This window comes from Ursus americanus, chromosome 5 (assembly GCF_024610735.1).
Source record: "Ursus americanus isolate L20-20 chromosome 5, mUrsAme1.1.p, whole genome shotgun sequence".
NCBI classification, from domain to species: Eukaryota; Metazoa; Chordata; class Mammalia; order Carnivora; family Ursidae; genus Ursus; species Ursus americanus.
The window spans coordinates 62,651,002-62,677,606 of record NC_142131.1 but is presented as its reverse complement, the minus strand read 5'-3'; the positions used below and the strand labels follow the sequence as shown (position 1 = coordinate 62,677,606).

The 26,605-nt window shown below is 37.0% G+C and overlaps 1 protein-coding gene across 8 annotated transcripts in view; it reads left to right on the top strand.

Moving 5' to 3' along the window:
* Positions 1 to 26,605, top strand: part of SLC27A6 (solute carrier family 27 member 6) — an 89,921-nt gene that overhangs the window by 39,135 nt on the left and 24,181 nt on the right. For 7 of the 8 annotated variants that reach the window (XM_087862330.1, XM_087862331.1, XM_087862328.1 and 4 more), the window contains exons 5-9: positions 7,964 to 8,158; positions 16,599 to 16,689; positions 19,893 to 20,091; positions 21,131 to 21,228; positions 22,595 to 22,725. In XM_087862330.1, coding sequence (XP_087718456.1) covers positions 7,964 to 8,158; positions 16,599 to 16,689; positions 19,893 to 20,091; positions 21,131 to 21,228; positions 22,595 to 22,725 — 714 coding nt within the window. Of the gene's footprint in view, positions 1 to 7,963; positions 8,159 to 16,598; positions 16,690 to 19,892; positions 20,092 to 21,130; positions 21,229 to 22,594; positions 22,726 to 23,439; positions 26,599 to 26,605 lie in introns of those variants that run through there. The other variant, XM_045794805.2, reaches the window with a different exon arrangement.

Below are 26,605 nucleotides of genomic sequence, written 5' to 3'. Positions count from 1 at the left end.
TACATTAAGCTGCTAGTTACCCGAGGCTGAAGGCAGAAATGATTTGCCCCTTTGTTCTTACTGTTAATTTATATTTCTTTCCTGTGTCTCCATCTATCAACAAACACGCTTTGTTTCTGAGAAATCAAGGTTGATATAAAAATTACCTGTATGTAAGCAGAACCTTCAGACTTTCCCTTTTCATAGTCCTATAAAGAAGCATTTAGCTTGGGTGTGTTTTAGATTTTCTGGGTAAGATTAAGCCCATATTCTGGAAGAAAAAGACTTTGTTTCTAGAAGGGAATTGCTAGAGGCATGCATTTCAGCAAAGGAATAAGTAAATATATGACTCGGTAGGAGTGAGCTGTAGTTCATGCCCTGCCTGGCATCTCGCAGCTCAACAGACACTGCTGGAAAACAGCGCCTCCTTTGAGAACGCTTTGACAAAACAAGAGCCCCGGTCCACGGGACGTGACTCCTGTACTGGTGTGGACATGGTATGTCTAAGTTGGTATGGGTACATGGTACTGAAAGGCAAAGGGAAACGGCTCTGTTGAAACCCAAGACCTTGAGATCTCTGTATTTGTCTCTGTATCTCTGTATCTCTGTATCTCACTCCTGCATGGGTTTCTCTATGTCTCTGTGAATGTGTCTCACATCGCATCCGTATATAAGTGGGTGCAAATGTCTCCTTGCATCACTTGGAATTTCTCAGTGTTTCGCTCACAGTGTGTGTCTCTCTCTGCCTCTGAATATGTCAGTCTCTGACTTTGTTATCATGGATCTCTATTTCACTCTTTGTCCCTCTCTCTGTTTTGTTTATACTTCCCCCCCCACCTTGCTCTGTGGGTCTCTCTCACTTTCTTTCACTTTCACTGTCTTTCCTGCTCTCCGTGTGTCTCTGCTGGTCTCTCACGTAGTCTCTCTCTCCTCATCTCTTTATCTCTCTCATCTCTTGTTCTTTGTCAATCTGTGTCTTCTTTCTCTTCTGCATTTCTTTATGTAGGTGTTATGTATTCTTTCACTCATCTCATGTTCTCCTCATTCCATTCCCAGTACAGCTTAGGTATCTAGTGATATTTAGGCAGTATGTTCATGCCTCAGGGAGAATTAGAAGTAATAGGAATTTGTTCTAAGAACGTTTGGAGGAACTTATGGATGGCTAAGGGGATTTTTTTTTTTTTAAGTGGGTTTCACACCCAGCATGGTACCCAACAAGGGGCTCGAACTCACGACTGTGAGATCAAGACCAGAGCCTAGATCAAGAGTCGGACGTTCAGGCGACACCTCAGGCACCCCGAAGGGGATTTTTTTAAACTGTAGGTGGGAGTTGTGAAAATTTGGTTGTATTTTAGATGATGTACCACTAGTTTCTGAACAATTTCAAAATGGACACATATCAAACCAAATATAATTAGCAACCCTCAGGTCCACCTCCCAATTTCCATATATTCCAGGGTCACTTTTTGAAGCTCCTTTTGCCAATCCTGAGTATGTTTTCTTTCTTAAGTTTGCCATTCTGCTGACCCTCCTCTTCTACTTCCTTACCCCTGCCAGCCTCCCAGTCCGTCATGCCAGTTGGTACCAGGGTATGTAGTTATTACATCAGGCGCTGGTTGATGCTCTCCCCTGGCTTCCTGTCCTCTCCCGCAGCTTCACGACATCACCAGCTGGGAAGTCTTTAAAAAGATTCATCTGACCAATATTTTGCCCACCTACCACTATGCTCAATGTGCATGAGATGCTGCTCACCCACTTTACAAATAAAACCAGTCCCCAGTTGTTTGCAGTGACATAAAGCCCATCTTGAGACAGAAACATAAAATGAGCGTCCATGGAACTCTGGAAGAAGAATTCTAATGAATGAGTATTTGTAGGACCAGCATATCATCCAGTTAACCAGGTGGTGTTTGACTTGTCCTAATATTAAGAAGTTGTTGCTTTTTTTACTTTCTTTACAAGTTAGGGCAAAGGCCAGCAAAAAAAAGCACAGATTAGTAAATTATTTCAGGCTTTGTGGATCATGCTTTCTCTGTCACAGGTATTTAATGCTGCCTCTGTATTACAAAAACAGCAGTAGACAGTCCACATAAATTGGTGTGATGGTGTTCTAATAAAACTTTATTCAAAAACAGGAGGTAGGCTGAATTTGGCCCCTATAAGCTAGAGTTTGCTAACCCTCAATTTAGACCTTATGGTAACATCTTCTTGTATATACGTTTTAGGTAAGATTTCCATTCCTGTGCAAACTACTTTTTAAAACTTTTATTTCTCTCTCTTTCCCTTTTTCCACATATGTATATACATATGGGTGTGTGTATGCCAAAAATAACTATCTTTTGTGCTTGCTACAGGTTTTATAGAATTTTTACATTGTTGTTATAAACAAAGGAATCATATTATTTTCATTTATATATACTTCCTGGCTCATGGTTTGAATCAAGGAAACACAAATCTGAATGATGCCATTGACAACTTTAGATAATTATCTCAGGAAACTGTGAAACAACTATAATTTACATCACTCACATCCATTATGTCATTGATATTTCATTCTTTCAGGAGTGCTTAGGTTTTGATTCTCAGTTATCTTTTAAAGGACGATTTTAGAGAATGGTTTAAAAGTGTTTTGTGTGCATGTACTTACTGAATCAGTTTAAAGATGTTTGTAAAATTTTAGACTTTTATTAACTGACGACCTTCTATTTCCAAGTCTTTGGATAAGTACAAGTGAATAAATTGTAAACCAAATTTTCATGAAATCTGAATTGGCCTTAAATGAGACAAATCATTACATGAATTTTTAAAAGTTACACTTTTCTCACAAAGCTTATTCTAGATGAATATAATTGTTAAATGTAAGGAAGAAGATAGTCTGTTGACTTTTTTTTTGATGTTGGATGGAAAAGGAGATTTTTAATCACAAATTGAGTAGGAATATTAACAAAAGAAGAATAATATATTATAAAAATAAATGCTGAATACAAATATTAAAAATAAAAATTAAATTAAAAGGAAACAAATTCTGTTAACTATTAAAACTAAGTGTTAAACTTATATTATTATGTGACAAGAATTCAACTTGCCTAAAATCAAAGAAAATAAATTAAATCCAATAAAAGCTTATTCCACATTTTCTTATCAAGTTAACATTTTAAATTAAATGAATTCTTAGTTCTAGTACATTGAGGAGGCATGATGTACAAAGCCTTTTTATACAACAATTTTGATAACAAAGTCAAAAAAATTGGTAACTGTTAGGTTCGTTTAGGACTCTGTCCAAATGAGCTGCAAAGATTTATAGACAAGATAGTGTCTCAGTTTTATTTATATGGGTGAATATTTAAAAACAAGGTGGCTATCCAAAAATAGGTAGATCAATTGTAATATAATGATATGATAGTCATATAAACATGAAAAATCATGTTTTTGAAGCATCAGAGCTAAAACCTTAGGATAATGTTCAGAATATATTATCTTATTAATAAAGTAGAATATATAACTCTATACAGTGTGATTGTAACTTTTCATGGATATACATGAATATATAAAAATAATGTTGGTGTAGTAGGATTACAGATTTTTAAATTCCTTTTTAAACTTTCCTATGCTTTCCAAATTTTCTATGATGTGCATGCATTTCAAAATCAGAAGAAATATACCTTCTCTTTTTCCCCCATAACAGTAAGTAATGAATCAGTTCATCTCTTCTCATACCCCTCAAAGCATAATCTTCTGGGTTTGTATTAAAAGGGAAGACTAGTGGTGCCTGGGTGGCTCCGTCAGTTAAGCGTCTGACTCTGGATTTAGGCTCAATTCATGATCTCAGGGTTCTGAGATGTATCCCCATAGTGGAATCCGTGCTCAGCAGGGACTCTGCTTGAGGATTCTCACCCTCCCCCCATGTGTGCTCCCTCTCTCTCTCTAGAATAAATAACTAAATTTAAAAAGCAAAATAAAAGAGAAGACCATAGAATAAAGATACCTTGTGAGTTAAATAAGTGGCTTTGATATTTTTAGGCAAAAGCCTTACCCTAATATTGATAATTTGCTTTTCTCTATCAACTGAATCATTTTTGGATGAATATTTATCCTTATTTAGTAAGCTTGTATAGCTGTAGCACAGACAGGTTAAAGTCTATGGAATTCGGTTTATAAACAACCTTCCTACTGTTTTCTGGAGTGTGCCAACACATTTTTAAAATAATGATACTTGCTGAGACTCATCTCTGACCTGGAAAGCATCCAAGAGTTATACTATATAAAGGATTGTTCTCTGTTCAAGCAGAATAAATCCTAAGATTTGCAGCACTACCGTTTTGTACAGAAAAATGGCAGCAGAAAATCCAAGAACGAGTTCCATGGCAGGTAGGCAATATCCAACATGCCCATGGGAGGTGGAAACCAGTATAGAACTGCTCCTCTGTCTTGGAAGGAGCTGTGTCTGAGTTTTTGTCTCTGTCTGCAGAATGTTTACCTTCAACCCTATTGATGTGGCTAAGGAAATCAGCAAGTTGGAGTCTTATTTTTTCTTTTCTTTTTTTTTTTTAAGATTTTATTTATTTATTTGACAGAGAGCAAGGCGGCAAGAGAGGGAACACAAGCAGGGGGAGTGGGAGAGGGAGAAGCAGGCTTCTCGCTGAGCAGGTAGCCCAATGCGGGGCTCGATCCCAGAACACTGGGATCATGACCTGAGCCGAAGGCAGACGCTTAACGACTGAGCCACCCAGGGGCCCCTGGAGTCTTATTTTCGATATATCCACATTCTTGCTTCCCTATTTTATTTTTTGATTGTAATTTTTATTTTATCAAATAAAGACTTCTATAGTTTAAAAAAATCAAGTAATACTCTCAAGATAAACAGTAACCCCCTGCTATCAAAACCTGATCCCTAGAGGTAAACACCCCTCATTATTTTAAGATATTTTTGGTTGTTATATAGTCACGTATTTCTCAATAAAATATGTATGTTACTATTCCTTGATTTTTCAGTTTTAATTGTCATCTACCTGGCTTCCTACTCACATATTCACATACATATATTTCTTCTCCCTCTTTGGCACCAATATAATTATGATCATCTAAAAATATGTTGATAATCAGTTTTTTCAGTTATTCTAAAGAAACTATAATATGTACATTTTACTCACAGTGGAGGCACATCTTGTAATTAAAATATGATTACAATTTGATTTTTTTCAACTTTTCGTTTCTAGTAATTGCCTTTTTAAAAATTTAGCTCTCTAAATACCTAATGAATTAGGATCTAAATGAATTAGTATCAAAGTACTCTCAAACTCTCCATCGCAGCTGGAAATTCTCTTTATGATTTAACAGCACTTGGAGTATTTTTATTATTTTTATGTTTTTAAAGATTTTATTTATCCACTTGTCAGAGAGAGAGCGAGCATGAGCAGGGGGAGGGGCAGGCAGCAGTAGAGGGAGAAGCAGGCCCCGCCCAAGCAAGTAGCTGGATCAGGGACTTGATCCCAGGACCCTGGGATTTTGACCTGAGCCGAAGTCAGAGGCTTAACCAACTGAGTCACCCAGGCATCCCAGGACTTGGACTATTTTTGAGTAATTTCATTTATTTTTTTCTTGAAGACCACCCCCCTGGATAGCTTCAATAATCAGTCATTGTCCCACCAAATGTGAACAGTATTCTGATTTCTCTCACTATAGATTAGTTTTCTCTGAGATCAGAGCAGAAGAGTTTAATGATCTCACCATTTAGTATCCATACTTTTATGTAACGCTACTGTTTTCAGTAGATTCCTCAACCCCACCCTGGTGTCTGTCTGGATGACTTCTCCAGAGAGTTAGTCTCCAGCATTTGGCTAATGTGTAGCAAGGGCAGATGCCCAGATGCATTGTCTCTGTTGAAGTATGTAAAGGTGCAGGGGCTTCTTAAACATTTTCAGCCAAGCCTTCTGCCTTTCTCATTCTTTTTGGTGCTTCCATAACACCTCAGAGCCTTTACTGTGTCCCCACCTCAGGCTTTGATGCCAGCCTTTCCCACTCTGCTTAGTCACATGGCTGTCACCTATTTACTTTCCAGTTTCCAAAATGACCTTGCACTCACATTCCCTTTGTTCTTGAGAGTTAATAGGTAAAAATCTTTCCTTTAAGACTGAGATGGAACTGAGATAAAGAATGTGCTCAGTTGATCATTTTTCATTGTAAGTGTCAGGGACATTGATTTCTCTTTTATTGTTGTTGATATATTATTATTTCTTGTTAATCTTATAATTACCTTTGGTGAAGTTGGGAGTAGCTCAGAGGGAATCATGGATTTATCAGAACTGTACTGACAGTATATTCTTACTCTAATTGATAGAATATTCTTACTGTAATTTTTTTGGTAAGGCCTAACTGACATTTAACATTATATAAGTCCTAGGTGTACAACATAATGAGTTGATATTTTTATATATTGCAAAATGATCACCAAAATAAGTCTAGTTAACGTCCAACATCACACATACTTACAAATTTCTTTCTTGTAGCGAAACTTTTAAGATTTACTCTCTTAGCAACTTTGAGATATCCAGCCCAGTATTTTTAACTGTACTCACCGTGCTGTATGTAGCATTCCCAAGACTTACTCATTGTGTTTTATATCTGGAAGTTTGTACCTTTTGATCCCCTTCATCCATTTCACCCTCTCCCTACTCCCTGCCTCTGTTCTCTAGATCTGTGTGCTTTGGATTGGGGATTGGGGGGGGGGGTTGTTTTTGCTTTTGTTCTTAGATTTCACATGTAAATCAGATCACGTGGTCTTTGTCTTTCTCTATCTGATTTATTTCACTAAGCATAATGCCTTCAAGGTCTATCTGTGTGGTGGCAGATGGCAATATTTCCCTTTTCTTGGCTGAATAATATCCCCGTGTGTGTGTGTGTGTGTGTGTGTGTGTGTGTGTGTGTACACTACAATTTCCTTATCCATTCATCTGTTAGTGGGCACTTAGGTTGTTTCTGTGTCCTGGCTACTATAAATCATGCTGCAGTGAACATGGGGGTACATATATCTTTTCCACCTATCCTTCACATCAGTGCCCAGAAGTGGAATTGCTGGATCATATGGGAGTTTTATTTTTAATTTTTGGAGGAACCTCTATTCTGTTTTCCACAGTGGCTGTCCCAATTCACGTTCCCACCCTTTGCACAAGGGTTCCCTTTCCTCCACATCCTTGCCAACACTTGTCATTTCTTATCTTTTTTAAAAATACCCATTCTAACAGGTGTGAGGTTCTCATTTTTGATCTGTGTATAATTCATGTTACTTAACGTAGTGCCTGTTGAATGTAGAGTAAAATATAGTTTTATTTTTTCTTTCAATTCCAAAGTATGAATCAGAAGAAAAAATGTGAGAATATTGCATGTTCAAAAATAATCTTTACAAGCAGTTGTCATAATATTTGCAAGTCAAATACTGCAGGGATTAGATGACCTCAGTGTACTGTTTACCATATGCCAGGCCCTGGGTTTACCTGTATATGCAGTATATAGGTGAAAGAGGTATTCGCAGTTTTACGGGTGAATAAACTGAGAATCAGAATAGTGTTCAACCTTTTGTTCAAAATTATATAGATAATAAGTAGTAGAGGTGAGAGTACAAACTCAAGTACATTTTATATATATATATATATTTTTTTTTTTAAGTAGTGCTTTTTTTCCTGAAATATGCTTTCTTCCTTACCTGATCTCTACCAAAAATAAGGCTTTCGTAATCTGGAATGTAGGAAGATCTTTTACCAGATATGGGGTAGTAAAAGCCATATTACTCTAGGCCAGTGTTAGTTTCATTAACTATTGGACATGGTTCTGCAACAGAGTTTATCATGATTTTTTTTCTTTTACTTCACTTCCATTATTGCATATGTGCAACTTACTTCTGGATATTTGCCGTTAAAGTTATAGTAATGAAAGAAAGAATGGAGTACTGGAATTGATAAGTTACAAGTAAAATCTTTTCTTCCAACAGAGAGAAGGAGAAAAGGATCATCGAGTGCGTTTGGCAGTTGGAAATGGTGTACGGAGTGATGTCTGGAGGGAATTTTTAGACAGATTTGGAAATATTAAGATGTGTGAGCTTTATGGAGCTACTGAAGGAAACATTTGTTTCATGAATCACACTGGGAAAATAGGATCCGTTGGGAGAACAAATTTCTTTTACAAAGTAAGTACAGTATTTTCTTTACCATACTGAGGTCAGTTTACCTCTCTTCTAGACTTTCTGCTTGTAAATTATGGTAAATATGATCACCTTTCTTTTTTCTTTTTTTAAGTCAAGGACTTCTATAAAGTCATGGCCTCTAGGTGAACCATAGGTTATAAAAATCTCAACTATCTCCCATATTTTCCTCTATAATGTGGGGATAATGATACCTAAGTGTTTTGTTCTGTTTTCAAATTTAACGATATGATGTATAAACAGCAAGCAAAGTTTCTGATACATGTTCATTTGACTCTTTCCATTTTTCCTGAGTCTTTTCAATCTAGTGTTTCTGCTTACACTTCACTTTTATCTCACTCAAAAATTATGTATAGGTTTCTGATAAACCAAGATACCACTAAAATCTTAAAAGCTGCCCAAAAAATCACTTATCTAGGAGTGAAAGACTTCCAGCTGATTTTCTCAATAGCAACCATGGAAGGCAAAAAATTGAACAATGTCTTGAACAGCTCTGGAAAAAATAATTGTCAAAATACAGCTTAGACTCAACAATATTTTTTAAAGAATAAAAGTGAAAGTGAAGAAAGTACTCTCTAAATTTAGATACCACAATGTGTGTAAATAAACAACTCCAGAATCATAGTAGGATATTACATTATAGCTCTTTCTGTATTTAATAGAACAAACAAAAGAAAACCTTCAACGTTATAGAATATGCAATAAACAAATTACTTGAACTAATGGACACATGTAGGATACTACATCTAAAAACTGCAGAATAGCCATTCTGTTCAAGCACTAATGAAACATTCACAAAGATTACGGGGCCACTTAGCAAATTCCAGCAAACTTCAGAGGCTTGAGTATAGATTATTCTCTGACGGCAGTTTAATTAACTCAGATATAATTTTTTTTTAATGACAGGTAGGTCGCCTCCTATATATTGGGTTATAAAACATCTGTAAATTTCCATGAGTCAACAAAAAATCATAATTGAAATTAAAAAATAATTAGAGGTGGGGCACCTGAGTGGCGCCTCCAGTTGATTCTTGATTTCGGCTTTAGTCATGATCTTGAGTTGTGGGACGGAGCCCATGCTTAGGCTCCACGCTTAGCGGAAAGTCTGCTTCTGCTTGTCCCTGTCTCTCCCCTTCTGTTCCTCCCCCTGCTCGTGCTCTTGCTCTCTCTCTTTCTCTCTCTCTCTAAAATGATAAATAAAAATAAAAAATAAAAAATAATTGGAGCTCAATCAAAATCAAAATATTGTATTTCAAAACTTTTTTTGAACCTACCTAAGAATGACTGAAAATTTGTGAGCCAAATACCCATTTCTGGGGATTAATTAAAAAGCAACTGAAGTAAATGCAAAGAAAATAAAAATAAGAAAGTAATCAAGAACATAAAATAAGAAATACAAAATAAACATTTAAGTGAGAAGCGTCAGAAGAGAGAAACATGTAACTTTTAAAAAGTAAAGAAATAGATTCAAAGCTGGTATAAATTTCTCTTGATATTTGGAAACTTGAGAAGGTGCAAACTATTTTTATGATATACTCTTTGGGATTTTCAGGGTCTCATTGACATCTCAGAAATGCACCTACAGGGGCACCTGGGTGGCGCAGTCATTAATGGTCTGCCTTCGGCTCAGGGCATGATCCCGGCGTTCCGGGATCGAGCCCCGCATCAGGCTCTTCTGCTGGGAGCCTGCTTCTTCCTCTCCCACTCCCCCTGCTTGTGTTCCCTCTCTCGCTGGCTGTCTCTCTCTCTGTCAAATAAATACATAAAATCTAAAAAAAAAAAAAAAAGAAAAAAAAGCACCTACATTCTGAAAAGTAATTTTGGGAAAGTAAGTGTTGATATTACTGAGTTTTTCATTCCTTACAGTTAATTTTCTCAACTTGTTGCAATGGTTCCATTAACAATTTGGTATTCACATTAAAGCTCTTTAGTGAAGCAGAGTCATTCCCAGGTAATTATCCAACAGGAGCACAATGAAGAAGAATTGTATTCTGGCTTGACTTCATTATAATTTTATAATATCTTAAATTCCCTGTCTGACTGTAATACTGTCAATAAAGCAAGAAGTCATGATTGTCTCCAACTTATTTGGAAAACTTCTGATTTTCAACTTATTTTAGTTTTTTTTTTTCAGTTTGGAAATGAAAAAAATTGTACCTGGTATCATATGAATTCTACTTTATCTTTTCTCATTCTATGCATATATTACTGTTTTGTTACATAGCAGGTTATCAGAAAAATTTGGACCATTAACTGTTTCATAATGATGTGGGGAGAGTTGGTAAGTCTGTCTCTCAAAAAATTAAAACCTAATGGAAGCTTCCACTTACTGTCTCGGAGACAAAACAGAGATAGGATATTAATAAAGAAGGAAAAAGATGAGGCATCAGCACAGAGTTCCTGGTCCCAAATGTCATTGTGCTGCACTTACCATTTAAATGCATGCAGCCAAAGGGATACGTGTGCCCTATAAGCCCCCAGAGCAAACACTATAAAAAATTTGGTGACTGCATTTGAGAGACAAACCCAAGTCACAGTTACAGACTGGCTTCTCCTTTTCTACACCCAGGCATAGTATAATTAGGAGGGGAACAAACATGAAATCCCTAGAGGAAATAAAACTTGAAAAAAAAAAGAGAGAGAAAATAAGTCTTAATAAAAGGTAGCTGACAAAAAACACGCATACACAGCAAAATAATAAGCTCTATAAAATGACCAGGTAATGTTTAGAATAACAATTTCCCATAGGTTCAAAAATTGCAGTAATATTCTCTTTAAAAATAAGAGCTCAGCGGGACACCTGGGTGGCTCAGTCAGTTAAGCGTCTGCCTTTGGCTCAGGTCGTGATCCCAGGGTCCTGGGATCGAGTCCTGCATTGGGCTCCCTGCTCAGCGGGGAGCCTGCTTCTCCCTCTGCCTTCCCTTCCCTCTTCTTGTGCTCTTGCTCTCTCTCCCTCTGTCTCTCTGATAAATAAATAGAATCTTTAAAAAAGAAATAAGAGCTCAAAAGAGAGGAAAGTGCAAGGGAAATATAAATCAACAAAAGGAGTCGGGAAGTAGACATACTCAGTTGAAAGGAAAAAAAGAAAAGGGAAGAATGAAAGTATTGCAGAGGGACACCACTTACAGGCTGTAAACGTTAGGGAGCAAGGTGGATGGGATTAAGGAGTCACACAAGCACAATAAAAAGAATAAGCAAATAAGAATATAAATAAAAGAGAAAGATTTTGAAAACATATACAGTCATCTGACATCTGCTAATTGGTGTTCCTGCAGGAAAAAAAAAAGCAGATCAAAAAGAAAATAATGATTTGAAACCTAATAGAGGAAAACTTCCTTAAATTAAAGATTTCAATCTTGAGCAAAAGAACACACTGTGTTCTAGGGGGGAAAAATTAGTACAGAATGACCATCCAAAAAATATATGCTGGCGAAATTACTGAACATAAATTAAAGAACTGTAAGGAGAAAACAAAGGTTGTACAAAGTATAGGGTGAAGATGGGAATCATCTCAGGCATCTCTCAAAACAAGAACAAAACACTCAATGCCAGGGGAAAAAAAAAGGAAGGAAGGTATTCACCTAAGAATTTTACTTCTGACTGAGTTGTTCTCTGAGTATAAAGGCAACAAAGAGGTGTTCTCAAAATTTTAAGAAACCAGAGAGTATAATACCCATGTATTTATAGGAATGTCGTACTTCTTTATAAAAGTCAGTCAGTAGAAATGTCAAGGCAACCTGAAGAGAAAGCAGATTTTAGAAATGAAGGAATCACCTTCAGTTAAAATGTTTGATTGAATCCATTTCAATACAGAAGATTGAACTTCTCCAAATTATGTTTATAGATGGGATGGAAGTATCAATCTTGAAAATATAAAAATAATTATAGCACTAACTAAGATGGGAATTGGGTGGGAGGAGAGGAGGAAATATGAGTGCTAATTTTCTCATCTTTTATAGTAAGTCCATAAATACAGTGTAAATAAAAGGATTTAATAAAAAGCCTCCTTCACGTTTCTGTAAACTTTTTTATTATCTTAAAAGTAGGCATTTTTTATGGGCCAGGAAATTTAGCCAGCTGTATAGTCAGGCAATAATCCCCACGAGACCACCCTTACTTGTCACAGCACTCGCCAGTTTAGAAGTCCCAACAACCCACTTTGGGTTCGCTAAGAACTCACAAAATTCACCAAAAGCTGTTATGCTCATGATTACTGTTTATTACATCTAAAGGATACAGATTAAAATCAGAGGGAGGGAAAAGCAGTAGGGCAGAATCAGGTGGGCACCAAATGCAAGGCTTTTAGGGGTCCTTTCTTGCGGAGTCAGGATGGCATTGCTCTCCTGGAACTGACATGTGACGATGTGTATGCAGTATTGCCGGTTAGGGAAGCTCACCAGCCTTGACGTCCACGGTCTTCTTTGCAGCTCGATCATTTAAATCTACTTGGCTGCTTGTGCGGCTGACCTACATCTCGAAGTTCTCAAGAGGTCAAGCTGGGAGACCCAAGTCCCCACCCTACATCACATATTCCTGTGCCTCGGAGACAGTAAATCTAAATCATATTGTTACTATCTGAATGCCAAAAGCCCTTCAACTAACACATATACTTCTGTTGGCCATGACATTGTAGGGGCATAGAGGTTATCTCCCAGAAGCTGAGAGTGAAAACCAGACCTCTGGTTAAACTGGGGTTAAGGTTAAATTCTTGAGGCCTCAGGGACTGATTTCTCCTATGCTAAAGAAACACGTCATTTTAAAAAAAAGCAACACGTAATTTAACTATAGTTCAATTTTCTTTTGTTAAATTCAAGGAAATTTAAATTGCATTTCTTAAAATGGTGTGTTTTTATTTTTCATAGATTATTGTATTAATGAGTTTCCTACCTTTCTATCAATTTGAACACATTTGTGATGACGTTCATCAAATGTCTTCCTTTATATAGTCTATTAGAAGTTTTCAATATGCCTGACACTGTGGACACAGTGAACACAACAGACATAAATTCCTGCTCAGGTGCAGGTTATATGCTATTGGGGAAGACAGAAAACAAAGATAAATAAATATAACATAATATAAAATACAGTACGTACTCATAAGTGCTGAGGGAAAAAAATTAAGCAAGAAAAGAAGAGAGAGAGAGAGAGAGAGAGAGAGAGAGAGTGTGTGTGTGTGTGTGTGTGTGTGTGTGTGTGTAAAGATTTGTGCAATTTTAGAGAGGCTAGCCAGAAAGGCCACACTGAGAAAGTGACCTTTAGGGAAAGACTTGAAGGAAATAAAGGAACGAGGCGTGAGGCTATCTGATGTTCAAAGTAGAGTGAAGAGGGGCGCCTGGGTGGCTTAGTTGGTTAAGCGTCCAACCCTTGATTTTGGCTCAGGCCATCATCTCAGGGTTGTGGGGTTGAGCCCTGCATTGGGCTCTGCGCTCAGCAGGGAGTCTGCTTGAGTTTCTCTTTCCTCCTCCCTCTAAAATAAACAAATATCTTTAAAAAAAAAAAAAGTGGAATGAATAGCCACTACAAAGGCCCGCAGGTGGTTACATGCCTGCCGTGTTCGAGGGACAGCAAGGAGACCACAGTAGTCATAGTGAGGTGAGCAAAGATTTTGAACAGAAGACTGAGGGTTTCTATTTCAGCTTTGATGTGATCACTGTATCTCAGTTGAGAATGTATTATACCATGTTAATGCCAGTTTACTTTTGGTTGAATTTGGGGAAATTATAAATTGTCTTCATATTTTTCTATTCTGCTTGTTTTTTTAGCACAATTAACTCTGAGAGCCATTCAGAACTATGCTGTTGCATAACAATGCATTCTAAGACTAAGTATTCATAATAACTTAACTATGTGTCATATTAGATACATTATAATATATATTTATGTACATGAATAGATACATGTATGTATTATGGATATACATGCATAATAGATATCATGTATATATAACAGATTTGTGATTTATGTATGTGTGTTTGTGTTTTTTTAGGGGCTTCTGTTAAAGAAAAGAGAGAAACTAACCTTTCCCTATGATGTCAGAGAAATGAGCCTCTATTGTGGGGGCAATGTAGTGCAATGCTGAGGGGAAACCGTAAACTGCAATCACCGTACCCAGGCCTGTAGTCTAAGCTCTGCCCCTCCTTAAGTTTTCAACTTTGACAAGTCGCCTTTCTCTGAATTCCGTCTCCGCACGTATTCACAGAGGGAATGAGTTTTGTGTTCTCCTTCCAACTTTGACATTTATAAATATGCATATGCAGAAGGATACAGGTGTGTGTGGGAACTCCGAGGGCAGTGTGCACAGCCGTATCGGTAGGTAGTGCACAGCGCTGGGGACCCATTTAGCCCATCCGTTACAACTGGGACCCCTGCAGCTCTGCTCTGGACGCAGACAGAGATACCCATACCTGTGCCTGTGCACACACACTTAGGGGATATTAAAGTGGGGATCTGTTTTTTTTTTTTTATCTGTGTGTTGATAACAGAGCTATTTTTTGTAATCTCATGGGATCTCTTGAAGGCAAGAAAAAAATAGAAATCCCTCTAGCTGAAATTAATACTAGCTCTGGAAGATGCTGTGATATATTTAAATTCTACTTGTATCATAAAATTACTCAATTTGTGACCTGTGAGCCGCTGTGTGTGATAACAGGCACACTGAACGGTGTATGGGTGTAGAACGAATCTCACCCATGAATGCAATTGACAAATTAATATAAAAGAAATAACACTAAAGCTGATATCATCAGTTACTGAGCAAATTTTTTAAAATATAAAACATGTCGCAACAGGAGTTGGGTAATGAACAAGGTTCTCTTCTTGTTTGACCAAATGATAAACGCGGTTCTGGAATTTCTGGAATCTTTCTTTTTTACCAGTCATTAGGCAAGTGGCCAGAAAGCTGTTATCCCAATTACAGACAAAGATCAACAAGACACAACCTTGCATTTTAATAAAGAATCTTTATGCCTAGAATCACAATATATTTTGCTTTGCTACCTCTCTCATTGGCACACATCTTAAGATGGGGCGATATTAATTACTGCCTCATAGGGTGTGCTGGTAATTAAATTAATACTGCTCTTAAACCTGTAGCAGTGTCTGGCAGACAGTAAGTGCTCAATCAACATCAGTGGCTGGCATTTGTATTTTAATTCAGATAATGAATTGTGATTCTAATTACATGCTGATTTTGCAGAGATTAAAAACCAGGGATGTTTGTGTCTAGTCTTTGAAGATAAATCATAGTGCATTTATCTCACTAATTTTATTCATCTTTTCCCACTTCTTTGTTCTATATTTATTCACTTTGTTCCTCCTCCTCTTTGTCTCTCTTCTATGTGTCCTTCCTTATTTTTCTGTATTTTGGAGGACTATTTTCTAGTTCACCTTAATAAGATAGCTTGTCTGATTGATCAGCAAAACCTCAGTTTTTTTATATATAAAATGGAGGGGTTGAGTTGAACCAATCTGCAATTTTTCCTGCCAGAGTCACGTCTTCGTGGATGGGTGACTGTGCATGACCTGGTAACGTGGACATTACAGGAGCAGGAGAGCCGGAAATATTTGGGGACGAGGAGAGAGATGTCCAGCTAGCTTGTTTCCCAATCTGATGAGCATGTTCTAATAAATTTGCCATCGTGCAGCACACCAGTGCACAGAAATACTGAGTATTAGTTTAGGGACATTAAGGTGAAAGGCCTAGGGAAAAGTTCAAGGTCAAGTAGGCATGCGAACACTTTTCAAGGGATTGTAAATTAAAAATAAACAACAAAATCCTTGCCCTCATGTAGATGAAATTTTAGTTCTATTGAAATTTTCAAGGGATTTTTAAAAATTTTTATTTATTTGAGAGAGACAGAGAGAGACAGAGACAGAGAGAACATGAGCAAAGGGACAGAGGGAGAAGAGCGAGAATCCCAAGCAGACTCCATGCTCAGCATGGAGCCCGGTGTGGGCTGGATCTCAAGACCCTGAGATCAAGACCCCTGAGATCATGACCTGAGCCCAAACCAAAAGTCAGACGCTTAAGCAAGTGAGCCACCCAGGTGGCCCCCAAGGGATGTGTTTGAATGACTACAAAAAGAAGAAAGCAAGATGTGTTCCTCTCAGCTAGAGTTAGTAGAGTGTGTAATTGAGGAGAGGGATGTTTGATATCACTCATTCAAGAATAAAATTAATGCTTTGCTAAGGTAGTGTGCAACATGAAATGAAATGAAAGTAAATTCGACTATACAAATGCTGTTTACTAATGCCTTCAGTTTTGATGTTCAAATATATATTTAATTTCTTATCAGTAAAGTTTACTTGTTTTCATAAATCTACATTCTAATTCATTTCAATTGCCTGAACATAAACTCTACCACCAGTAGGTGTCACTGTACAAATAAATATTTTGTTGTTGTTTTGTTTAATTTTGTTTTTGCAGCTTCTTTTCGTTTTTGACTTGATAAAGTATGATTTTCAGAAAGATGAACCCACTAGAAATGAACAGGGCTGGTGTATTCATGTGAAAAAAGGTAAGATTCTTGTGTTTGACCATGTCTCTTCAGGCAAAAGTTTCTGAATTTCTATTTAATTAGTACTGAATTTAGAAAAGAAGAATGACTATTACTGATATGTGATGAGATTTATTTGGAATTTCAATGCAGGTAGAATAGTTTCATAATTGCATGTTAGGGATCCCAAGTGGGTCACTCGGATGGTAAATTACTGAAGTTTGAAATGAATTACTACTGGGCTCCTGCTTTTCCTAATCCACTCCTCTAGTTGTAACAGTGGCGCTAATGTTCTCCATCACCAAGATATAATATAAACAAGAATGCCCTAGTTATCATCCTAGGTATAGTGGAGAGTCAGGCAGGCTTGCATTTATATCTGGGCTCTCACCCTTAGAAACTGTACAACTTCGGGCAGGCCACTCGAGCTGAGTCTCATTTTCTTCATATGTAGAGATAACAATATTTATTTCATGGGTTTCTTGTTGACCATTAAATGAGGTGATGACATATGCAGAGCCCTATGGAGAGCCTGGCATATGGCTTGCTACCTACCCCTTCTCTTCTCCCCTCACTCCTCTCCTCCGTCAAAGTAGAGTTTCTGATAATTTTTGTTTAGATAACTAACTTGCTGCTGCGTATGATCAGTCTAGAAATTTCAGTGTAGATATGTGCATTTGGAATTGTTTAGAGATTCAGTCTGAATAAATCAGGCCAAAATTACTTTTTGCTGTCTTCAGAATATGCTTAGACTACATTTCAAAGATGAATTCATTTAAATCTTTACTTCAAATGTGGAGCTAAAGGTTGCAAACCCGGTTTGTTTGTGTGTTCTGGTAGCTGGAAGCTTGGAAAGAATATAAGCCTTATCTATTAAAAAACAAATTACCCTGTCCTCTAAATTTCAAACCTAAGAGCACTTATCAATTATCTTCCTCTAATTCAAGTCTATAAGCTGTGTCCAAGAGAAAAGCCATTTCTAAAAAGATTGTAAAGAGCTTTATTTATACACACTTTTCTAGTGTATTTTATTTTATTTTGTTTATTTTAAGATTTTGTTTTTTTTTAAGTAATCTCTGCACCCAACATGGGGCTCGAACTCACAACCCCAAGATCAAGAGCTGCATGGCCTACTGACTGAGCCAACCACGCACCCCTAGTGTGTTTTATTTATTGCATTTAGGATAGTATCCGACATTGGAACTTGAGTCTCAGAACTGCTTGTACAAACTCAGGGCTTCTTAAAAAGCAGATTGTTGCAGGGAACCTGGGTGGCTCAGTCGGTTAAGCGGCCGACTTGATTTTGGCTCTGGTCATGATCTCAGGATCCTGAGATTGAGCCTTGTGTGGGTCTCCTCACTCAGCAGGGAGTCTGCTTGAGGATTCGCTCTCTGCCTCTCCCTCTACTCCTCCCCTGACTTGTGCACTCACTTTCTCTCTCTCTCTCTAAAATAAATAAATCTACAAATCTTTTTTTTTAAAGCAGATTGTCTCCAAACATTTGCTTTAGTGTTTTGTGATTCTCATTACAAATTACTCAATGTTTTTTTCTATTAATGATATTGTGTCTTGCATCCATTTGCCTAGAACGGATTGATAAAGAATACTACGATCTTTTTAAGCATTTGCAATAATTAATGTGTCAGGGAAGAAACCGTCAACCTGCATCTTGAAGAAGAAAAACAAAAAACGTAAATTTTAAGGGAAACATGAGAGGCTTGGAAATGTCTGCAATAGAGGGAGTGTAGACTGAAGGAATGTGTTGGAGGACAGGCTTTGGAGTCAGATGAACTTGGTTTCTAAAAACTCATCTTGGGGGCACCTGGGTGGCTCACTCAGTTAAGTCTGAGTCTTGATCTCAGCGTGGAACCTGAGCCTTTAAAACAACAGCAAAAAAACCCATCTCCCACATTTGGCAGCTGTGTGACCTTGGGCAAATTACTATCCCTTTCTTGGTTTCTTTACCTGTAAAATGAAGATAATATGAGGGTCCATGTTAGAGGTTTGTGATGAGGATCAGATGGGTTACATAAATGAAGAGCTCAGAATAGTGACTGGTCCCCAGAAAGTCCTCAGGAAGTGTAACAATGACAATGGTGATGATGATGATGAAGGTGTCAGTGATGACAGTGACAATCAGGGGCCTCTGCGGTAGCCCAGCAGACTGGGCTTGGCCAGTGGCATATGTGCCTTTAGAAGCCAGGATGTCCGGGAGGAGTGGGAGCAATGAACGTTGAACAATGTTAAAATGACATAAATTGGTTTACAATGTGCTGGAATGAACCCCATCTCATTAATCGCGTGGACGTTACCTCTCTTCACAGGGAACAAAGCAAGGCAACAATGGCCTTGTGACGTTTGGGGGCATGATTGCTCCTCCCCTTTGTCTTCCATCCTTCTCTTAGAAGTAGATTTTTACTGTGCAGCTTGCTGGGAAAAATCCTGATTAATTTGATGAAATCTGATTGAAATTTTTTTCAGCTAATGTGTCTACATATAAGGAATACTAAAAACTTTCATGCCTCATCTCTTGCCCGTTGAGGATTTCCACACAACATCCCACAGGAATAAATTATTTTCTTAAGTTTCTAGTAATTTCTAGATCAGAGATAGTATTGAAGAGAAACCTGGTTGCAAAATCATAGACTTGAATTTGAATTCTAGGTCCATTCCTTTCAAACTGTTGGTCTCCAGTAACTTACTTCACCCTTCTGGGCCCTGGCTCCTTCCCTGTGAAATAAGGATTTTAATGATCATTTTTGAAGGATTTCTGTGAAGAATAAATAGGATGACAGTTGCAAGGGGTTCATGGGGCTTGCTATATAGTAAATGCCCAATAAATATTGCTACTATCATTATCTTATTAAGATTATTATGGTTATTTATATAGTTGTCATTATTATCATTGTTAAAATCTATGTAATGTGAAGGAAGAGTAGCCTTTGGTCTATCCCCCTAGGATAGGATGTAAAATCCATTTAATATGCCTTTGTTTGCATTTGCTTTCCTTCTTGTTAGTTTTTCCAAAGTGATTTGTGTTTGTGGCAGTCTGTGAAAGGGTGTGCTGGCTGCAGGCCCCCAGAGTAAATATCAAATAGAGTAAGAACAAGTTCAGGGGAAGATAAGCAACACTGCTTGTGTTGGTCAGATATAGTCTAAGCACGTGCGTGGTATGTGTGATAATAGTTTTAATCAAATCACTGAAAAATGCCTTTGTCTCCCAGGAGAACCTGGGCTCCTCATTTCTCGAGTGAATGAGAAGAATCCCTTCTTTGGTTACGCTGGGAGTAAGAAGCACACAGAAAAGAAATTGCTTTATGACGTTTTTAAGAAGGGAGATGTTTACTTTAACACAGGAGACTTAATGGTGCAAGATCAGAACAATTTCCTTTATTTTTGGGACCGTATTGGTGACACTTTCAGGTATGAAACAGCATCGGTTATCCTTTTTCTTCTGTGATTGTGAACTATGCTCCGGGCAAAGCTCTGTGGAACATTATAGACCACACGGTCTTTACCTCCAGGGCAGATGGAGCGCTTGTATTGCAGTCATGTTTCCCCATTTAAAAATTCATTGGCCATCTGTTTCTAGATTGAAACCTAAGTTACATGTTGATGTCAATTTTTATCATTATTTAAATGAATCACTTTGCTCCAAATCAATGAGCTTCCTTTTTTAGAGTATAAAATAAGTAGACAGATGTGATATCTAAATGGCAGAGTCGAAACAGAAACCAATTCGGTCAAGTCTGGTCTAATTTTTGACTGAATGATAAAAACAATGAAACAGCAAAATTTTCCTTTTTTGCATTTTCCTTCTTAATTCCTTAAGATTATTTTAGGCTTATGCAATGATTTTGCTTTACTACTCGATGACTATGGAAAAGTGAAGGACATACAGAAGACATTCAAAAAATGTTTGAATGAATAAATGAATCATACTTCCTCACCTTCTTTTACCAACTTCTGTGCTTACTTCGTATAAAATTATTTTAATTGAAGTAACATATTCAATACATAATTCATATGCATTAAAGGAGCCAAATGAGTTGACCCCTCACTATTAAAGAAGGTCGCTACACTGAGAGACAGCTATAGCTTTCCTTTCATTTTTTTTCTAACTCTATCATTAGAGATAGGCAATGTTTTGTACTTGTTAATACAGTTCAAAATAAAGAAGTTATCATTACTGTCTTTTTATGACATATTGTAGAAAAACATCTTAGAGTAACCAATTTATACCAATGAAACATAGATAAAGTAATTTTAATTTAGACAATGATTCTGATTTTGTTGACTTCTCAACAAAGTGCTTGCTTAGAAATGCCTTTCATTTCAAAAACTGCCATTGTGTTCAGTTACTTGGTGCTTGCTCAGAATCAAGTGCAAGGCCCTAAAACTAAAACCGGGTACCTACTTCTTTAAATATAGGTGCAGTGACTGGAACTTGTTTTTCCTTTAGGTGGAAAGGAGAAAATGTTGCCACCACAGAGGTTGCTGACATTATTGGAATGTTGGATTTCATACAGGAGACAAACGTCTACGGGGTGACAGTGCCAGGTATGAATATATTTCAGGTTTGGGAAGAATTCTCAGCATAGAATGTGTCACTTTTCTTTACTTCGCAACGATCTTACTAAATCAACATTTCATTTTTTATATATTAAAGTAAATATCTTAGTCTTGGCTTGGCAAGTAATGCCCTAGACCAGCCTAACAAATGCCATGGTCGCATCAGGCACCAACTTAATTTTAATGGATGTGTGTATTTTTAAGTAAAGCTTGAACATTCTGGTCAGTGACTCACTGCTTGAAAATAGTTACAGCTTTTCAATAGTCTATTATTTGTTCCCTTTATGACTAGAGTTTATGCATGCCACCAAACAGGAATATGTGCTAGTTTAAATGTTTAATAACACTGACTTGTGGTTACGGTGAATCTTTTTTTTTTAAGATTTTATTTGAGAGAGTGCTCATGTGCACGTGCACAAGAGAGCAAGAGTGTGGGAGGGGAGGGGCAGAGGGAGAAACAAGCTCCCTGCTGAGCACGATGAGGGGCTCAATCCCAGGACCCTGGGATCATGATCTGAGCTGAAGGCAGGCGTTTAACCACCTGAGCCACCCAGCAGTCCCTGGTTAAGTTGAATCTTTTTTCAAAAATAATTTTAAAATCTGTTTGCCTCACTTATCTTTGTAATTATGCATATGAGGATTGTCTCATGGTGGTGAAAATGGCAAAGAAAAGTTACCAAATTGAAATTATAGGTTAGCTGTTCTCCTTTGCTGTTGTTTTGTTTTGTTTTGTTTTGGTAAATGACAATATTTTCCAACTGATGTTTGAAGGTTCTGGGGAAACATGGGGTGAGAGTGTTTAAATGGGGAGCAGAGGAAGGTGATGTTTACTGTAATAGGCAGAACTTGGGTGCTGTCTATTCCGATTCCCTGGAAAAATCCTTAGGTGTCGTGATAAGGACTGAGTGATCTGTGGCATTCAATAAAGAAATGCCAGTCTGGTTTTTAAATTTAAAAACAATGTTGTCTTTTATTTTTTGCATTGACTCTTAACATGGACATTTGTCTGGAATATATTCACCGTTAAAGAAATGTTTCCTCTTAATATTTTATGTTAATGCTGGTAGGATGCAAACTAGGAGTGAGTTATGGTGTTTTCTATTCCATCTATTTCATTTGTGTAGTGTCGTCAATTAAGAATAGACTGTACGCTTTCCTGTTCCTAACTTATTTCTGGGAAGTCGATCATCTGCTCGGCGGGGGGAGGACCCACTCCTTTATGCTACTGTTGCATTGTTGCTGCCGTGATAGAATTAATGTCTCCATTTGCAACAATTAGTATGTAATTAACAGGATCATTTTAAAAATCACCTAGTACTTGTAAAATTAATGCTATTTCAAACTTCCTTTTCAGATTATGAGGGAAAAGCAGGAATGGCTTCTATTATTTTAAAACCAAATAAGTCTTTGGACTTGGAGAAATTTTATGAACAAGTTCTAACATTTCTACCTGCTTATGCCTGCCCACGATTTTTAAGAATTCAGGTAATTCTACTGTTTGAATTTTAAGAATTCAGGTAATTTTACTTAACTGAAGATACGACTTAACCACAAGACCAGAAATCTAGGAGATGGTTTAATTACAAAATAATATTTTATCTTTTAGATAATATGTGTATTTTATTTATATTAGAAAATCTCAAGAAAAACAAAACACGGGGCTGCTATTTTATACCATATTTGAAGCCTAATTACAGAAGGGAGCATGGTGAAATGCAAGGATGTCTTTGTCTTTGTCCTAATTATAGAATTGCTTTCTTCCTCTTCGCTCAAGACCTCAGAGATGGTGCAAGCCAAAAGTACATTTTACACATGCCTTGTGAAGACATTTGGTGCTCTGTGCCTAAAATTTTGTTCCATCAAGCTGACATCAAGGTGTCTGCAGGATGTGTGCAGAAGCTAAAGGCAATTGGCTTTAAGCAATTCTGCTTTTAATTTTTAACCTTGTTCTGTCCAACCTCCTTCTGGGTCTTTATACATTTAGGGAATTCTGAATTTACTTGTTTTGAGCGGTAGGCACTCTCTTACTAGGTTACTAGAATAAAACGCAGTAAAAAAAAGTTTGCTCAGCTACTAGGTGAATTTGCTTGCTCATTTATTCAGCCATTCATGTACTGTGTACCCAAAGCTAGTACTTATCATCTCTTAACGTCCAATCACATAGAATTTTTCTGGATACATTCATCATCTCACTATTAGATCCCTAGCGGAGCAATCGATGGCATCATAGTCATCTTTAAAGCATTGGCGGAACAATCTTCATGGCCCTGTCACGGCTTGGCCAATGGGACACCTCATCTGGACTGTCATAAATGCATATTTCATCTACATATTTTTAAAACTTTCATTTACATATTTTTTTACTTTAAGTGCTTTTGTACACATTGCCTCAGATTATTTTCACAACAATCCTCTGAAATACTAAAGGTAAGCAGAAGTATGAAGCAGAATTAATACATTTTCAATTGACATTTTTATTTAAAGAGAGATCCTTTGTGTAGCCATTACGCGATTTCCTCCAGTGGTGACATTTTTCAAAACTATTATAACCAGGACATTGACGTTGATATGATCTACCCATCTTATTAAATTTCCTGCTTCACTTTGTGTGTGTGTGTTTGTGTGTATTAAGGTCTATACACTTTTATCACCTGTGTTGCTTCATTCACCAATGAGTGACGTCAAGATATGAACAATTCTAACACCACAAGAATTTCTCATGTTTCCCTCTTATAACCACACCCAGTTCCCTCTTGTCCTTCCCTGTACCACCCTAGAAATAACATATTTTAGTGGGGTAGACAGTTGGTAGTTTAAATAATATCTTAAATGTGTTTCCCGTAGGGCAACGTAAAATTCACTTTCATTAAACAGAAGAAATATTTTGGCATAGAACTACTCTAGAAATCTAAGTCAGTCTTACACAAACTTAGAAAATACTTGAGCATCATTTAACACCTAAGGAAATAGAGCCGTGATTATTATATTTATTAGAGTATTTGCTATAGTTAGTACAACGCATGATACTTAGTTGGCAGTCACAATATTTATTTAATAAATGAATTATAATAAATGATCTGATATAAGCAGTGCAAAAGTTAAGTCACTTCTGACAATGGATAAAACAACTATCTTATCAAAATCTTATCAAAATCCATTTAGCACAAATTTAAAAAAGATTTTTTTGCTTCTGAATTTACAAAAAAAATTTTTTTTAATTGATTTATTTATTCTGGGCGGTGGGGGGAGAAGGGGCAAAGGGAGAGGGAGAAAGAGAATCCTCAGGCAGACTCCCCACTGGGCGCAGAGCCCAATGTGGGGCTCCATCTCATGACCCTGAGATCATGACTTAGCCAAAATCAAGAGTCAGACACTTAACTGCCTGAGCCTCCCAGGTGCCCTAAATTTACAAAAAAAATTTTGATGTGATATTAGTATGGGTGGGATGAAATTAAATTGATCCTTTCATTCTGCTTGTGGAAACACAAACCATTATAACCTCTCTCTAGAAAACAATTTGGTGAATATATAATTAAGCTCTTAGAATTTACATGTATTTTGACTTAGTAATGTCATTTCCAGAAATGTATCCTTAGAAAGTAATCAAAGCTGGACGAATGTTTTATATATAAAGATGCTCTACAAAGTATTATTTATGGCGGTAAAAAAAATTTGATATTCTTTATTAGTTAGAATAAGAGTAATGTTAATTAAATATTATAATTAGATGAGATCTTATTAAACCATTACCTAATGGTTTTTATTACCTAATGAAAAATTACCTATTCTGGAGAAATATACCTGGCATATTATAGAGCTGATTTTCATTTGTTTGTTTGTTTTTTTGATTTTATTCATTTATATATTAGAGAGAGAGGGAGAGCACAGGAGAGCGGAGCAGGGGGAGGGGCAGAGGGAGAGGGAGAAAGAGAATCCCAGGCTGACTCCTCGCTGATTGCAGCGCCCTTGGGGCCAGATCCCACAACCCTGAGCCGAAATCAAAGTTTGAAGCTCAACCAACTGAACTACCCAGGTGCCCCAGAGCCATTTTTTTGTTTTTTGATTTGTTTTCATTTTTAAGGCAAAACATCAATTGTATAAATACAGAGAGCTTCTAATTTTCCAAAAATGAGAACAGTATGTGTTTCTACACAGATCTAATTCTGTGATGACAGTGTTGGGAAGAGGTGGGGGGATAGAAAGGATGAGATCAGGAAAGGAGGTACAGAGAGAACTTGAGTCTTGAATTAGTCCAGAAGGATGAATAAAAATGGCCAAGTTACTCATAGAACTTTATAAGGACCTCTACATGTCATCCGATTTAAAGCAGTTTGCTTCTCCAGCCTGAAGCTGTCACAGAGACACACACTTTATCTCTTAAGTCCCTTAAAGCAGAGAGCTTCTTAAACTTTCTAGATTCATGGCATCTCTAGTGTCTCTGGAAGTATTTCCTAGCATTCTTGGGCCAACCAGATACCTAAATTTCCATTTATTCAGTATTTAGGTCAAAACAAATTCATTAAGTATTTAGGTCTAACAAATCAGTTGCTGATTGAAAAAAATAATGCATATAAATTGAAAGAAAAAATACTTTTATTGTTAGACAACCACGAGTACCAAAAAGATGTCAATTGGGCTTGTACAAGTCCTCAAACCTTGGAATTAGATTGGACTGCCCAGGGACAGCCTCATTCCTTGTCCCCGGTACTTGCCTTTTATGACAGCAACCACTGAAAACCCTGTTTCACAAAGATACAGCATCGTTGAAAAGAATGTGTCGTAAACTAACATTGGAACTGTGAACTACCGTGAGCTAGTGGTTTGCAAGTGGTGACCAACAGATATCACTGGGTTTACTTGGAAATTTTAAAATATAGCTTGGAGACACTGGAGATTCACGGAGGTACCACAAAACACATCAGTGCACAGTTTGAGAACCCAAGATTTACATCGTCCTTTACTCCTGCTTTTTATAGTATTCTGCCTTATGGAATAGAATGCTCTCTTTCATCGGTTTTATCTTCTTGGCATCTAAGAGCATTCTCTGCATGTGATGCTGTGTTAACAGTGAATTAAAGAGATAAGCCTCTGTGTTTTAGACCATCTGTAGTCGGTTGTAATTAGTTTTTGACAATTTTCATAATTCTTCTACATCGAATAAACTTAAGAGGTAAATCGAGCTAAAGATTTCAGTGTTCTAGAGGGCGTTTTAAAAATTTCTAATGTTAAATTATTAGTAGTAAATAGATGGTCACTGGATATGAAAGTGTTATAATTAAATATTAGAGTCTATCTTATCGAATATTCTGTTCATAGATGTTAGATAATATGAAATGATTCCACTAATCCTGACAATTGCTTTGTA